This window comes from Periplaneta americana, chromosome 13, assembly GCF_040183065.1.
Source record: "Periplaneta americana isolate PAMFEO1 chromosome 13, P.americana_PAMFEO1_priV1, whole genome shotgun sequence".
Taxonomy (NCBI): domain Eukaryota; kingdom Metazoa; phylum Arthropoda; class Insecta; order Blattodea; family Blattidae; genus Periplaneta; species Periplaneta americana.
In genome coordinates this window covers 85,371,138-85,385,697 of record NC_091129.1, presented here as the reverse complement: position 1 = coordinate 85,385,697, position 14,560 = coordinate 85,371,138, and the positions used below count along the sequence as shown (strand labels likewise).

The window sequence follows — 14,560 nt, the reverse complement described above, 5'->3', positions numbered from 1 at the left end:
AATATTAACTTGTTGCTCTACTCGCTTGGCTACTGATAATCTTTCTCTTAATTCTCCAATCACCAAATAATGGTCAGAATTACAGTCTGCACCCCTGAAAGTTCGAATATCTACTATACTAGTATGTCTCCGTTTATCTATCAAGATGTGATCTATTTGGTTGTGTGTCAATCCATCTGGAGAAGTCCAAGTATATTTATGTATATCCTTATGGGGGAATGTTGTACTTTTGACAATTAAATTTTTCGATGTGGCAAAGTTGACTAATCTAACTCCATTGTCACTACTAATTGCGTGTAGGCTCTCTTTTCCAATAGTTGGTCTAAAAATATCCTCCCGTCCTACTTTAGCGTTGAAATCCCCCAATAAAATTTTCATGTGATACCTAGGGAACTGATCAAAAGTATGTTCCAATTCCTCATAGAAGCTATCCTTTATATAGTCGTCTTTCTCTTCTGTAGGGGCGTGAGCATTTATAACTATGATGTCGCACCATCTACCCTTAAGTACTAAATATGATAACCTGTCACTGATAAATTCGACCTTTTTTACTGCTGGATTTTGTTATGTAAAAGTTTTATAAGAGAGTCAAGCAGTACAGCATGGCAATGGTCTGTTTTACATTAAGATCTGGTGTCCTCGCTAAATAGTGCCTCACGGCACAATGTGACATTAGAGAAAACTGATTGTTTTCGTGACCCATACAGCCTCCCGGAGTTTGTCGGTTTAATTACTTTTCACTCTGTATATTATCACACAGTACATCTCACTTGATGATATGTGTGAGAGGAAGAACAATTGTTTGTTTACATCTGAAGTGTGATTAGTGTAATATATAGCTAGTCGGCGATGTATACAACGGAGGGAGAAGGGAACTGGCCACCATATTCCGTTATCTCCTGGCTTAGTTTCCTCATTAGTGATACCTTATTGGTGTCACTTATGAGGTTCAAATCTGGTTTCCGACAGTTAACTAAACAGCAACATATCAGTAGTATTCAATCAAAACGGTGCTGAGTGATGTAATATTGTGACTGGTATACAAATTATAATTTATATACCGGTCACAATATGAGTGTAAGCAGCCGATATACTCTTTTGGAGGGTGAAAGAGCATTCAAGTAGGATTCCACCGGAACTTTAAGACATGCAGGCTGAAGACACCACACACATAAGTCACAGTATTTATAAGAGCACGATCGTTCGGACTTCAAAAATAATTCCTAACATAGGAGCGGTAATGCAAACTAAGCGGCCTATTAGAATCTGAATTGTGAATTGTGTGGGTATGGTGAAATGATGGCAGAAAAAAGTGAGTTACGCCTACATTGAAGAAACGTCCTGTAACGTTGTCTTTTCCATCAAAAATTCTGTTCTATCGCTAGCATTTCGAACAATGTGTTTGTAATAACAGATGAATAGTGTATGCCTGATTCATGAGGAGTTATGGTAATTTTTTGTAATTAGTTCATTACCTATAGGTGTTTGAGAATAAGGTGCTTAGGAAAATATTTGGGGCTAAGAGGGATGAAGTTACAGGAGAATGGATAAAGTTACACAACGCAGAACTGCACGCATTGTACTCTTCACCTGGCATAATTAGGAACATTAAATCCAGACTTTAGAGATGGGCAGGGCATGTAACACGTATGGGCGAATCCAGAAATGCATATAGAGTGTTAGTTGGGAGGCCGGAGGGAAAAAGACCTTTGGGGAGGCCGAGACGTAGATGGGAAGATAATATTAAAATGGATTTGAGGGAGATGGGATATGATGATAGATACTGGATTGATCTTGCTCAGGATAGGGACCTATGGCGGGCTTATGTGAGGGCGGCAATGAACCTCCGAGTTCCTTAAAAGCCAGTAGGTAAGTAAGTAAGTAAGTAAGTTCATTACCTATCAAAATTGTTTAATCTCACCTCGTAAATAGAAGTAAGCTGCAGTTCGTAGAAGACTGGAAGGTAGAGGTAATTGTTCGCTAATATTACCAGAGGATAGAACCCAGCTCGTAACCAGTACAGAGTCCCGTACGTGTAGGCCTCTGCAGGGTCTCCCATGATGGTGATCCCGGAGATATCGCTGAAATGTAGAGGAGCAATACTTAAAATAAAATGGGTAAGAGGATAAAGTTGCTAATGTTATGCGTGTTATTTGAGTGGTAGAGACTTAGCGAATTTTAATGGCAAATGCCTTTAAAACTTTAAACACGATACCAATTAGTAAAGGTGATGACAGACTGTGGCCTTAGAAACACAAATATTTGCTGAAAATTTACTAGCGAGTGGCTACTATTTAGTTTCTCGTTTAAATTTTTGTCCATATGATTGATTCGCTCTTACCTAGCCACAAGTGATACAGCCACAGGCAACGTGGCCATAGACTTTCCTCCCAGCAGGTACTCCTCTGGGGTGTCTGATTTATTACCCCAGAAGCCGAAGTAGATGCCGATCAAGGTGGATAGGACAAGCATGAGTACGAAGAAACTGTAGTCGAGCCAGCCGAATAAGAGCTCGGCGGACCCTAGGAGCGGGTGGCCTGTGAAGTTCATCGTAGTTCTGATCGTAATGCTGAAACACAGCGACAGACATTCAGATCTTTCTTTTTATTTTTCTTTGTTTTCTTTATTTCTTCTTCATTCATTCGTTCGTTCGTTCTTTCGTTCATTCATTCATTCATTCATTCATTCATTCATTCATTCATTCATTCATTCATTCATTCATTCATTCAATTATTTTTGGATACATTACTTCTAATTCGATCTGTCTTTCCTTTCTTCCTTTTTTCTATCTATCGTCCTTTATTCCTTCCTTTTTCTGTTCGTTTCTTTGTCTTCCTTCTATTCAATCAATCAATATTCCCATCATTCCTAGGTGGAACATAGGGCTCTCAGAAAGCTTCCCCATCTGACTCTATTCCTGGCCAACGCCTTAATCTCACTCCATATCTTCCCCATCATTTTTGCTTCTGTGAGAACAGTTCGTTTCCATGTTATCTTGGGTCTGCCAATTCCTCTGCTGCCCTGCGGATTCCAATCCAATGCCTTCCTGGCGGGGTCATCTGGAGGTCGGAGAAGTGTATGTCCCAGCCTATGCCTATGCCGAATTTCAAGTTTAACTGGTTTTTGTTCAGTTTTTAACCATAGGTTTTCTTTGGATATCTGGACCGGCCAGAATATTTTTAATATGTTTCTCAAACATCTATTAATAAAAACTTGTAGTTGATTGATAACAGTTTTAGTTATTTTCCAGGTTTCACAGCCATATAAAAGCACGGATTTGACATTTGTGTTAAAAATTCTCACTTTAGTATTTATTGTATAGGCAGCACTCTTCCATATAGGCTTTAGCAGCCCAAAGGCATATCTTACCTTCTTTATTCTTACTTTCACATCGCTATCTGTACCACCATTCTGGGAGACTATACTGCCTAGATATGAGAATCCCTTCACATTTTCAATTACGCCGCTGCTTAGAGTTAGAAAAGTAGGTTGATTGGTACCTATGCGCAATTCTTTGCTTTTATTAATATTGATTTGAAGACCCATCTTCTGTGCTCCCATTTCCAGTTGTTGCAGTTTGGCTTTCATATCTTCAAAGGAATGAGCTAAGAGACAGATATCATCCGCATAGTCTAGATCTTCTAGTCTACCGGAGAGCCCCCAACGGATTCCTCTAGGGGAAACATTCACTCTTCTGTTCCTTCTATTACTGCTTTATTTATTTCTTTCTTTCTTTCTTTCTTTCTTTCTTTCTTTCTTTCTTTCTTTCTTTCTTTCACTTCCACTTTTACACAGCCTTTATATTTCTTTATTTATCTTTCTATTCCGTTTCTATGTATACTTGATTGTGATGTCTCATTAACAGACGTACACAAATAATTTGTCGTACTTTAAACGAACATTACGTAAAAGACCAGAAAAGAAGCACAGCTTCAATACATCGGTTATTGGAAAATTAGTGGTAACACTTTAATTAAGGATAAATGTTTACTTATTCACAGTAGACATACAGTTCGTAAAAGTAATCTCATCTAGTACCATATACACTGACGTTCAAAGGTACCTCAGCCCTAGTAATCGATAGTGTTCGATAATTTGTTCATGTAAGTTAGTTATTAGGCATCTTGCAGGCTATGAATAGATGCGAAGATAACAATCAGTGTCGCCAATACTACATAAATATATCCGCATTATATAGTTCAAAATTTCATCCCCCTCTAATGATTGTAAAAAAAAAAAAAACACTAGATTTTGCATTAAGCCGCTGTTACTGTAATTATGAGAATAATTTATACTTAATCCACATCAACATATTTCTAAATACTTTTCTACCCGTCCCAATAATATTTATTTATTTACATAACCGTCTTTAGACAATGAAATAGTGTAATAGACCTTGTCAAATACAATTAAAAGTTAGAGTTAAAAATTTCTTGTACATCATAAAAATACTTACTAATGATCCAACTATTGATAACATTTCTAAATTCACCTTTACTTAAAGGAAAAAAATATGTAGGAATTTTGTCAGACACTTTTGTTGCCATTATTTAAAAATTTTTGCTGGCTTTTGTTAGTCGACATTTTTGATAATGAAACATACTTAATTGCATCGTATTATGATCATGACAATCTTTTCTAAACGTGGAATTGTTAAAATTTTGTTTGACAATAATTAAAAAATATATAAACTGGTAACAGTTAAGATCTTCTTTCTAATAAATTAAGTATGACAATTTTCATGATAATGAGAATAGGTAATAAGCCCGGTGGTCTTTTTCTGTAATTTAAAAATTTTGATGACGTGAGTGCTGTTGCCCCTTAATAAGATACCATATTTTAATAGGGTCATCTATTTAGAACTAGCGGAACTATTTCAATGTTAGTCAATTCATTATATATTTGGTTCTGACTTATACCGTGGTTAGAAAGTTCGCTCATACGGTGAGAAAATTGGAGGTCAGATATCTTTGAATGCCAGTGTAACCGCCGCCACACATCTGGAGAGCGGCATATGCCATTCATAGCGCCACTTTGCTCTAAGATTTTAATTGACTGCTCTACAGCTGTTAAAATGGCCTGTCTATTTCTACAGAGAACCTCTCTCAGTCGTTCTTTCATTTTAGGGAAAAAGTCGTAATTGCAGAGACTCATGTCTTGATAATACGGAGGATGATCCAGAATTGCCCAGTTCCACTTGTAAATTAAACACTTTTACAGCCAATTAACAACGAGTACTATTGCAAAGCAAAACGAGATGGGTATTAAGAGATTTCGGCGTTTCCGCCGCATTGCTGGTCGTAAATGGTGTTCCTAAAGGGACTGTAATGTGCAGCATCCACGAGCATTCCGATTACAAAAGAATGGATTATTAACACAATTTCATAATCGTAAACAACAATAAACATATTTGAATTGTATGGTGAAAGAAGGCCCTATTCCAAGTTTTCCAACTTTCGACATAAAAAAATTATTCTTCCACCAAGAAGTGAAGCAGTAAGTTTAGTAGCTCCTCTTCTTAAATAACAAATATAACAAGGTTACGCGTATGTCACAAGAAAGAACTCGTGAAAGTTCACACTATATGGTGCATGCTATCATATTTTGCAAACAATAAATAAATAAATAAAACACTAATTCTGACGAAAGAGTGGAATAGGTCTTTCTTCCACCAAGCACTTTTAATTTTTAATAGTTACTATTGTCTACATTTTCTACATAAGGGAGTTGCAGATAACAGTCTTATTATTACAATCACTGCTCGTAGAGTATAAATGAGATTGTTACTTTTTGAGTAGAGTTCTGCGTTTGGTTACCTAGAGTCACCAAGCGGCTCTCAACAATGTAGATGCGTATCGGGTATAGATCAATGGCATTGCAACCCCCCCCCCCCACACATACACACACCCACACATACACGCACATTCACAGAGTTCAGGCTTGCCTTCAGTGAGTAAGTCAATCGACATGCCGAAACAAAACAAGTAGTTAATATTGTTTTACTGTGAGTTGTTGTATTATTATAAATTTCTCCAATAATTTATGTATTTATTTATTTTTCATTGAATTTAATTTATTTCTTTTTTAATTAATTTACTCACTTTTTTCATTTATTTATTCATTGATTTGTTCATTCGTTTACTTTTTATTTATTTATTATTTATTTATTAACGTGTTTAGTTATTTATTTCATTTTTTATAGGCTGTGTCCAGTTACAATGTTGATGTGTAAAACCAGTATTCATAATAATTAATTTCTAAAATCTGGCATTAGAGACGATAATAAGCTTACATATAGACAAAAACAGTCGAAGACATTTTTCAAAAACAGCCCTTGTCAAAAATGTCGATTTTTCAGGAGTACAAAAAAACAACCCCCAGCCCATGTAAATTATAACATCGAAATAAAAAAAAGGTAGACTCTTTCTTCACGATATAACAATGAGATATATGATAAACAGATATAAGTTTTTATATATTAGAGATCTATAATTAATTATTGAATGTGGGAGCGTGTGACATGGGCTATTTTTGTATTAAAATAATACAAATGAAGATCGTGATAATATTAATTTAATATTTAATATTGTATTCTAATTTCAGTAAATTGTCAGGAAATCACAACACTTATTAATAACTTTTTTCTCCACTGCTGTTATTGGACCCTTCAATATCTACAACATGTGTATTGGTAGTTTCCGTTTCTGAAACAGGTTGGAGACTTTCAAAGATCCAGAAACTTTCTGGATACAATAGTCCATACAGTTTTTTCAGGTCCTCTAATTATTATTGCTTGATCTTCAAGGGTTCATTATAAAGAGTGGCAAACGTTAGTTCTTGAAGTATTGATACCCTTTTATGGATATCCACAGATCTCCACGGCCCCGAATAACTGTCCCTTACCCCTACATACGGGGAGTCTCTGTCAATCCTATACATTCTCAGTTGCTTTAGCTTCAGTCAACATCTAGAAGACTGAGCAAAATAGGGCTCCACTGTAGCCTTGATGATGTTGAGAAAATCTGGTGTATGAACCCTCTTCACTTCAAAAGGTTTTGGATGAACTCTGCAGCTAGTTATTATATCATCTCACTGATTTGGAGTTTGAACAAAACCAGTTCGTTTTTTCTTTGCAATTAACAAAAAGTCCTGATTGTTTGACAAAAATAGTGGCCCCTTATGAGGAACAAGTGCATAACTCGTTTGAACATTCGAAACCAGTGTACTGGCATGTACAGGAAGTACACCATACCAAAATTTTTATTTTGGCCTGGACAGCCGTCTGATACTAGGTGACCAAAGAGCAAAGACATAACTTCATTTTCTCCCTTCTTACCAACTGTTTCATGATAGGTAAACAGTGTTGCCTCATCATTTGACAAATCATGTACTCCAAAACAATAATGCCAAAGCTGGCGAGAGTAGTAGATTACATTGGATCTTAGTTATGGGACAGGCAAATTCTGCATGTAATCGAAAGTCGATACTGTAGCTATGCCTCTACGAACTCTTTGTCTGTAGGATCGTTTTATGTCATAGGAAGCCTCTGTTTGAAAGCTATATTTGTTTCTGGTCATGAGTTTGACATTTTCCATCATTGCTTTCACAAGCTTCTGTCGGTTGGGTCAAGTATCACATAAGGTTCAGGTATCAGATCTAGGTAGTCCGAAGGAAATATTAAATTTTTCTGCAAAACTATACCAATAGATATGGTAGGATACTTGAATGTGATGCACCTCCATAAACATATTACGCATTTTTTTAACTGAAAGTGTTTCTAGCAGGTACAATTATGAGGATTTCTCCGTATAGAGTAATGATACTGCCGGGGTTTGAATGATAATTGATGCATAATCAGTATTTCAATTTTCTTTGGAACCGCCTTGGGGCGATTAGTGTGTTTATCTCTGAAGTCAGTAGGAGATTTCTGATCAACAATTATGCCTGTACAGTAGGAAGACGCTCTCTTGTTATCTCATGCAAACTCATAAATGCATTGCGACAAACAGGCACATCTTTGGATATACCATCTGAACTTATTGTCACCTTATAATGCAAGCTGCTACATATTTCCCTACGTGATTAGTATTTTATTTTCCCTCTACATTAATTTTCTTAATAAAATCTTCCTTTCTGCCATTTCGTTTTCTTTTCTGAAAATTTAATCCACTTCCATCATTACTAGCCATGATGTACAATAGTGGCAAAAAAACCCGGACCGATCCTTGTAGCTGATTTCAGACCCTTGTTCACTCCAGAGCACGATAGACTGGTAACTAAGACTTTCGTGGTTCGAATCCTGCCTGGGAAGGAAATTTTTTTGTTCCTTATTTCGATTGCAGCGATATTTTACTACTTAATTAACTTATTATTCCCAAAACATGAATTTTATTAGCAATCGAAAAGTATTGGGAATAAATTTGAATAAGAAACAAAAAAAAGTTTCCTTCCCAGGCAGAATTCGAACCACGAAAGTCTTAGTTACCAATCTACCGTTTTCTGGAGTGAACAAGGCTATGAAATCAGCTACAAGGGTCGGTCCGGTTTTTTTTTTTGCCAATACTGTACAAGAGACTAAAATGGAATGCTCGATGACTTCATTGTTGCAATATGAAACATTTCAATATTTATTCAATTTAACACAATGCTGCCAATAACTATTATATAATGCATAATGTACCTAATCAACTCAGTGCTGAAAACATTTAACAAAAGAACAATCCATGTCAGCTCACAAGGGCAATTTTTGTAAGAAAGCAGAATGACATGGGCTGTTTTTGTAGAATCGGTGTTTTTTCTTATGGCTACTGCACCTGACACAGATCATTTTTGGCTTTTAAACACATTTCAGATTGTGGCAAAAATGCGCCTTCACGTGATGGTGCTCTTAACTCATTTTCGTTAAAAATTGACAAGGGCTGTTTTTGTAATAATGTCTTCACTGTTCTAAATGAACGAAAGTTGGAACATCAGGGCCGAAATATATTTTATGTATTTCAACATTAAGTCATTTTCAATTATGAATATTCAAATTTTAATCCTTTCAGTAACTAGTCATATACTTACCTCTAAACTCATATTCAAATTTATAGAATATATATGTTTCTTTGAAAAGTGGAATTTACATATTCAAAACTCTGTATATAGGGGAAAAATATTGAACATTGGTTTTTACTTTTTGGCTGAAAAATACATTATGTAACAGAAAGTAGGCCTATCTAGAATCTAAATTCGTTTTCCTTATTGTGACAATAATCTTCTGTTTCTCATAAGGTGGCTTTAAATAAGTATATTCTTTGTTATTAAATCCGCGTGAAAATACGTATATTTTGTACGTGAGGACTCTTCTCACAGACACACGAATAAGCAGATGTAAACACATGAAACAGAGCTGGAGAAACAAGTCTCATTGTAGGACTGACTCGAAAAGCAAAGCTAATATAATCCATATGCACCGAACTTGTACTCAATATAACCAAACGCAGGACTTTACTTATGATTTATACATAACCGATCAGGCATCACTCCATACCATATTAATAACTTACATTATTCACCGCTAGGGGTGCTGAATACTAATAATGTTGCCGCTAATTTTAGAATGTCCTATGCATTATTATTATTATTATTATTATTATTATTATTATTATTATTATTATTATTATTATTATTATTATTATTATTAGAGTTTGGTCTCCTTCCTTCGTTGTTATCAACCTTACACCAGTAGTAAAGTACATGTGTTGAGAGACTCCTGTGATATAAAATTCGCATAAATTAAAATTCATAATGAACGTTCACAGTCTTAAGCAGATTTCAAACCTATGTTTTCACGCTAGGTGAATATTTCTGAAAAATTACTCAAAATATGGACTTAAGCTAACAACTCTAGAAGCATCAATACCCTATTTTTATCCCTCATAAGTACCTGACTGGATCCTTAAGTGTGTCCTAGGCGCTGTCTATATAAACAAGCGAGAAATGATACTATGTCTACTTGCCACAGATTCTATAGGCACTGCAGCCTCAAAAGAAGCGCAAGCTGTCAGAGATAAAATTCTTCACTTATTTGCTCTCAACCCTTACTCTTCCTGTCACTGTAACGTAAGTAAAGTTAATACCACAGCTTAAGTACAAGCTCCATAATTCATTCAGTGCTCTGTGTTTAAGTCGTGATTATAAATTTGTCACTTTTTGATATATATGTTTTGAATGGAATTGATTTTACCTTTCCCTTGGCAAAAAATTTAATGGGATGACACAAAATATGTTGGTAGGAGAAAGTTTTTCTCGAAATATTGAAAAAAAATCATCTTCTACTCCTTCAACTCTAAGGATTAGATCTAGTGTCCTGTCCCTTATTCAAAGTTTATAGTTTTATTAGTGTATAATTGAGCATTTCATTAATGTATTAGCTATATGTAGATATTGCTTCATTTTTGGTGCACAATAGGCGATTTAATATTCTGATAATAAATTACCAAAGAATAAGGAACTAAGGCAAATCCATCCCAAAGTTATAAGATTCTAATTAAATTAGAACAAACAATTAAAAATATGATTGATATTACAAACCTGAAAACCAGTAAAATAAAACGATTAATATTTATATATCCATCCATATAGTCATCACTATATAAGATAACCAAAGAAGAAATAAAACAAAAAGTCTTTATACATCTTGATTACACAACTTTTAACACTATATCTCTTCGGAAAACGTATAATGTGTCTTTTTCGTGTTAAATTTTACATTAACTCGTTAACATGTTTCAGCCTGTTATCGGTCATCTTCAGAACTGATTGTTGCTAGTCTTGGCGCCTTTTGTTTGTGTTTCCTGTGGGAGTGTGTTTGTGTAGTGTAATGTGGAGTCAAAGAGTGTGTGAGTTCTGAAATATATAGACCCACAAAAACATATCCAAATGAAATTCTCAACACGCAACTCAATATAGAAAATATGCAGTATAGTGAACTTCAGAGCGATACTCTCCATTTGTAAACTCAAAGAGAAATAAGACGTTGAAACCATCACATCTGTAGTTTCATTTCCGAAACTCAGTGAAGTGTTCTATGTACCAGTGTATCCTTCTGATTCTATTTTCCTTTTGAATGTTCGACTCAAGTCCAGTTTTATAGATAATATGCCAGTAATGGAACAAGATAATGTTTTAGAGAATTTTGGTTTCAAGTTTAAATTGTCCACTTCAAAACGACCAGAACGACCAGAGAAAAAATGCCACAAACAAAAATGTCCAGATCAAAATGTAAAAGGGAAAAGGTCTAGTAAAAAAGTCCACATACAAAAATGTCCACAACAAAATGTCCAGTATAAAAAAGTACGCATTCAATTTGAAACATGTGTAACTTATGCTGACTCTTCAAGGACACCAATGAACAAACAATGCAGTGGAAGCATTTCGTAGTAAATTTCAGAAGGTGGTCGCTACTCATCATGCGAGTGTTTGGAGGTTAATTTAGAAACTTCAAAGATTAACAACATGAGAACGAAACTCTCAAACATCAAATTCGAGTAGGTCATCGAAATATTAGGCTTACAGTTAATAAACATAGGCTACCAAAGAAACCACAATGGATAGAGGCAATCGCCAGGAGATATCATAAATACAAAACCAGGAATGATAATATAAAACGCTACCTTCGTGCAATACCTTATCACTTAAAAATTCATGGAAAGCCAGAAGAAGAAGGTCAAGATCAAGAGATGGAATAAAAAAATTCGTTGTAAATTGGAGATTTCTGTGTCTTTATACGTACATAAAAATTATGATCTGATATAGGAAATTTTATATAAAAAATTCATTGTAAATTGGAGATTTCTGTGTGTGTTTATACATTAAAAATTATGGATTTATGTATAGGACATTAAAACAAGAGGACACTTAATTCTATGGATATTTATATAAGTGGACATTGTATTTGTGGACATTTAATTTTTATGGACATTTATGTAAGTGGACATTTGGTAGTGGACATTTCTGTTTGCGGACGTATTGAAATGGACATTTTAACCTCCAACCGAATTTTGAGTTAATTATTGAGTTTTATTTTTCAGAATTCGCACACAATTTCTTGAAATATAATTATTTTAATACCCCTATCTTGTTTTTAAAATGCCACGTATTACATCCCAAATAAATAAAAGAGTAATCCGCTTCTGAAGCCATGTTTGTTACGGTAGGTTAGGCGTACCCAAGCTATGGTTACAGAAGAGCATTAATACAGTAGGTTGATTGTTTTTGCGGACCATAGGATTATAATATTTAGTAAGTTGTGTGCATTTTATATACCGTATGGTACCCAAATATAACCTGCATTGGATAAAAAATGTAATTAAATTATTGGATTAAAATAAATGTAATTGTACCTGACAATGCAAGCCTATGCGCTGCTTCTCACGAATGATGCTTACAAAATCCGGCGTGATAGATGTAACAACTCGAAGCTAGCTCTCCAGATGACTGTTGGTCATTAACAATCTCGTTACGCATATCATCTCTTTCATTCCAGAGAGCATTTACTCATATCTGTTTGCTACCAAGAAGTGATCGAAATAAATCGCGTGTCTATTAATGGAGGGATATTTTTTCCCTGGCCATTTACTTATGATAAAGTTGTAATAAAGGCACATTATTAAATTGACCTTCAAGTCTGATGCAGATTACATCACCACAGTTCATTTGCGAATCCTTGGAGACTTCGCCTACGCTCATGAAGGAAGCGAAAGAGAGATTGAAACAAGCGTACGTTCTTATACGGTCAGGGGTAATCCTCGTTCAATGTGTAAATTGCTACCAAAGGTCGGGGTTCCTCTAAATTCTGACAGGTGATGTTCGGAATAGTACTTTCATTTTTTTCGTCCTACAATTTATTGTCGATTTACTAATTTTCTTGTTTTTTTTTTCCTTCAATACTGATTCGTTATAAGCACATCTCTCTTTTGTGTTTTATTTCTTTCATTCCTATTGTTAATGAATAACATATTCCTTTTTTAACTGCTGTCCATGTAAATCATCAATAACACTGAATAACAAGAATTTTGCTCCGACTTAAACAATGTGTACCTTATGGTTTGATGTGCCCTGAATCCGAAAATGCATCTCTTTTCTTCGTATCACGTAAGGGTTTTAAGCTATACTATGATTTCACTTTTGGATAAGCGCTCCCCCATGAAGCAACTGGCGCGGGTTGGGGGTATAAACCGAAACAAAAGCGAATGCATTTTATGAGTTTATGACTTATTTCCGGTTTCTTAAGGTTGTTGGCATGTTATTTTGTACTTCTAATAAATAAACAGATATTGGTCCCTTCTATTAAGTAAATTTCATAACAGTTCAAAGTGAGGTCTATGCAATGAACAAATAAGGGTGTGGTTTTTCATTATATAAAGGAAAATTGTACCAGCTTAAGTAAAGAAAATTAAAAGAGGGCATTTTCATAGGTCCAAAAATTCACAAATTTGTTTGAGGAAAAACTTTCCGTTACAGAAAGAAAGGCAAGGCGCACTTTCAAAGATGTTTGCTCAAATTTCCTTGGAAATTCTAGGGCAGACAACTATACAGAACTTGTTGTGGAAACCACGTCAAGTGCATATGACAAAATGGAGTGTAATATGTCTCTCAAAATACACTTTTTACATTCTAATTTAGATTTCTTTCCTCCTAACTTTGGAGTGGTAAGCGACAAGTATGGGCAAAGATTTCATCAAGAAATATCTGAAATGGAAAGGCGATATAAAGGAAGATCATCATCCAGCATGCTTGCAGACTATTTTTGGTCCCTTGTAAAAGACAATCCCAGGTCTAGTTATAAACAGAAGCTAACCAGAAAATTATTTTAAGTGTAAGTTCAAATTCCGAGAATTTTCTCATTATAATCATGAAATATTTTTATTGTTGTTGTGTTTTAAACTATGTAACATCATTTTTGTATCTAGTACACATTTTTCTAGTATTACGAGGAATATTGAATCCATAGTATGTTGTAATTTTATCAGTAGCAGTGAAAAATTAAAAACAAATAAATTTTGTCATAAAAAATTCAATTCATTTTCCCCGGAAAATGGTACGTGATGGGGAAATTTTGATTTTAAATTCAGATTTAGGGCACACATATTAGTAACATTCACCTATTTTTATTTCGGAGCAAGACAAAAAGTAAAAATTTGTTGTTCAGTGTAATTATTATATAATTGAGGCACAGAGATAAAAAAACGCGAGCCACCGGCGTAGCTCTGTCGGCTAAGGCAGTTGCCTGCCTATCCGGAGTTGCGCTTGGGTGCGGGTTCGTTCCTCGCTTGAGCTGATTATACCTACCTGGTTGGGTTTTATCGAGGTTTTCCCCAACTGTAAGGCGAACGTCAGGTAATCTATGGCGAATTCTCGGCCTCATTTCGCCGAATACCATCTCGCTATCACCAATTCCATCGACGCTAAATAACCTCGTAGTTGATGTAGCGTCGTTATATAACCAAGTATAATATATTTAAAAAACGCGACATTTCATGCGGAGGTGATTTTGAGAGAATCATGAAAAACGTCA

At 35.0% G+C, this 14,560-nt stretch overlaps 1 protein-coding gene across 2 annotated transcripts in view; it reads right to left on the bottom strand.

Annotated features, from left to right (window-relative positions):
* LOC138712074 (sodium-coupled monocarboxylate transporter 1-like) overlaps positions 1–12,476 on the bottom strand; it is a 43,529-nt gene extending 31,053 nt beyond the window's left edge. The window contains exons 1-3 of one of the 2 annotated variants that reach the window (XM_069843462.1): positions 12,387–12,476; positions 2,342–2,569; positions 1,922–2,081 (exon numbers count right to left, since the gene is read on the bottom strand). In XM_069843462.1, coding sequence (XP_069699563.1) covers positions 1,922–2,081; positions 2,342–2,550 — 369 coding nt within the window. In that variant the 5' untranslated portion in view covers positions 2,551–2,569; positions 12,387–12,476. Of the gene's footprint in view, positions 1–1,921; positions 2,082–2,341; positions 2,570–9,928; positions 10,014–12,386 lie in introns of those variants that run through there. The other variant, XM_069843463.1, reaches the window with a different exon arrangement.
* Positions 12,477–14,560: the final 2,084 nt, after the last annotated feature.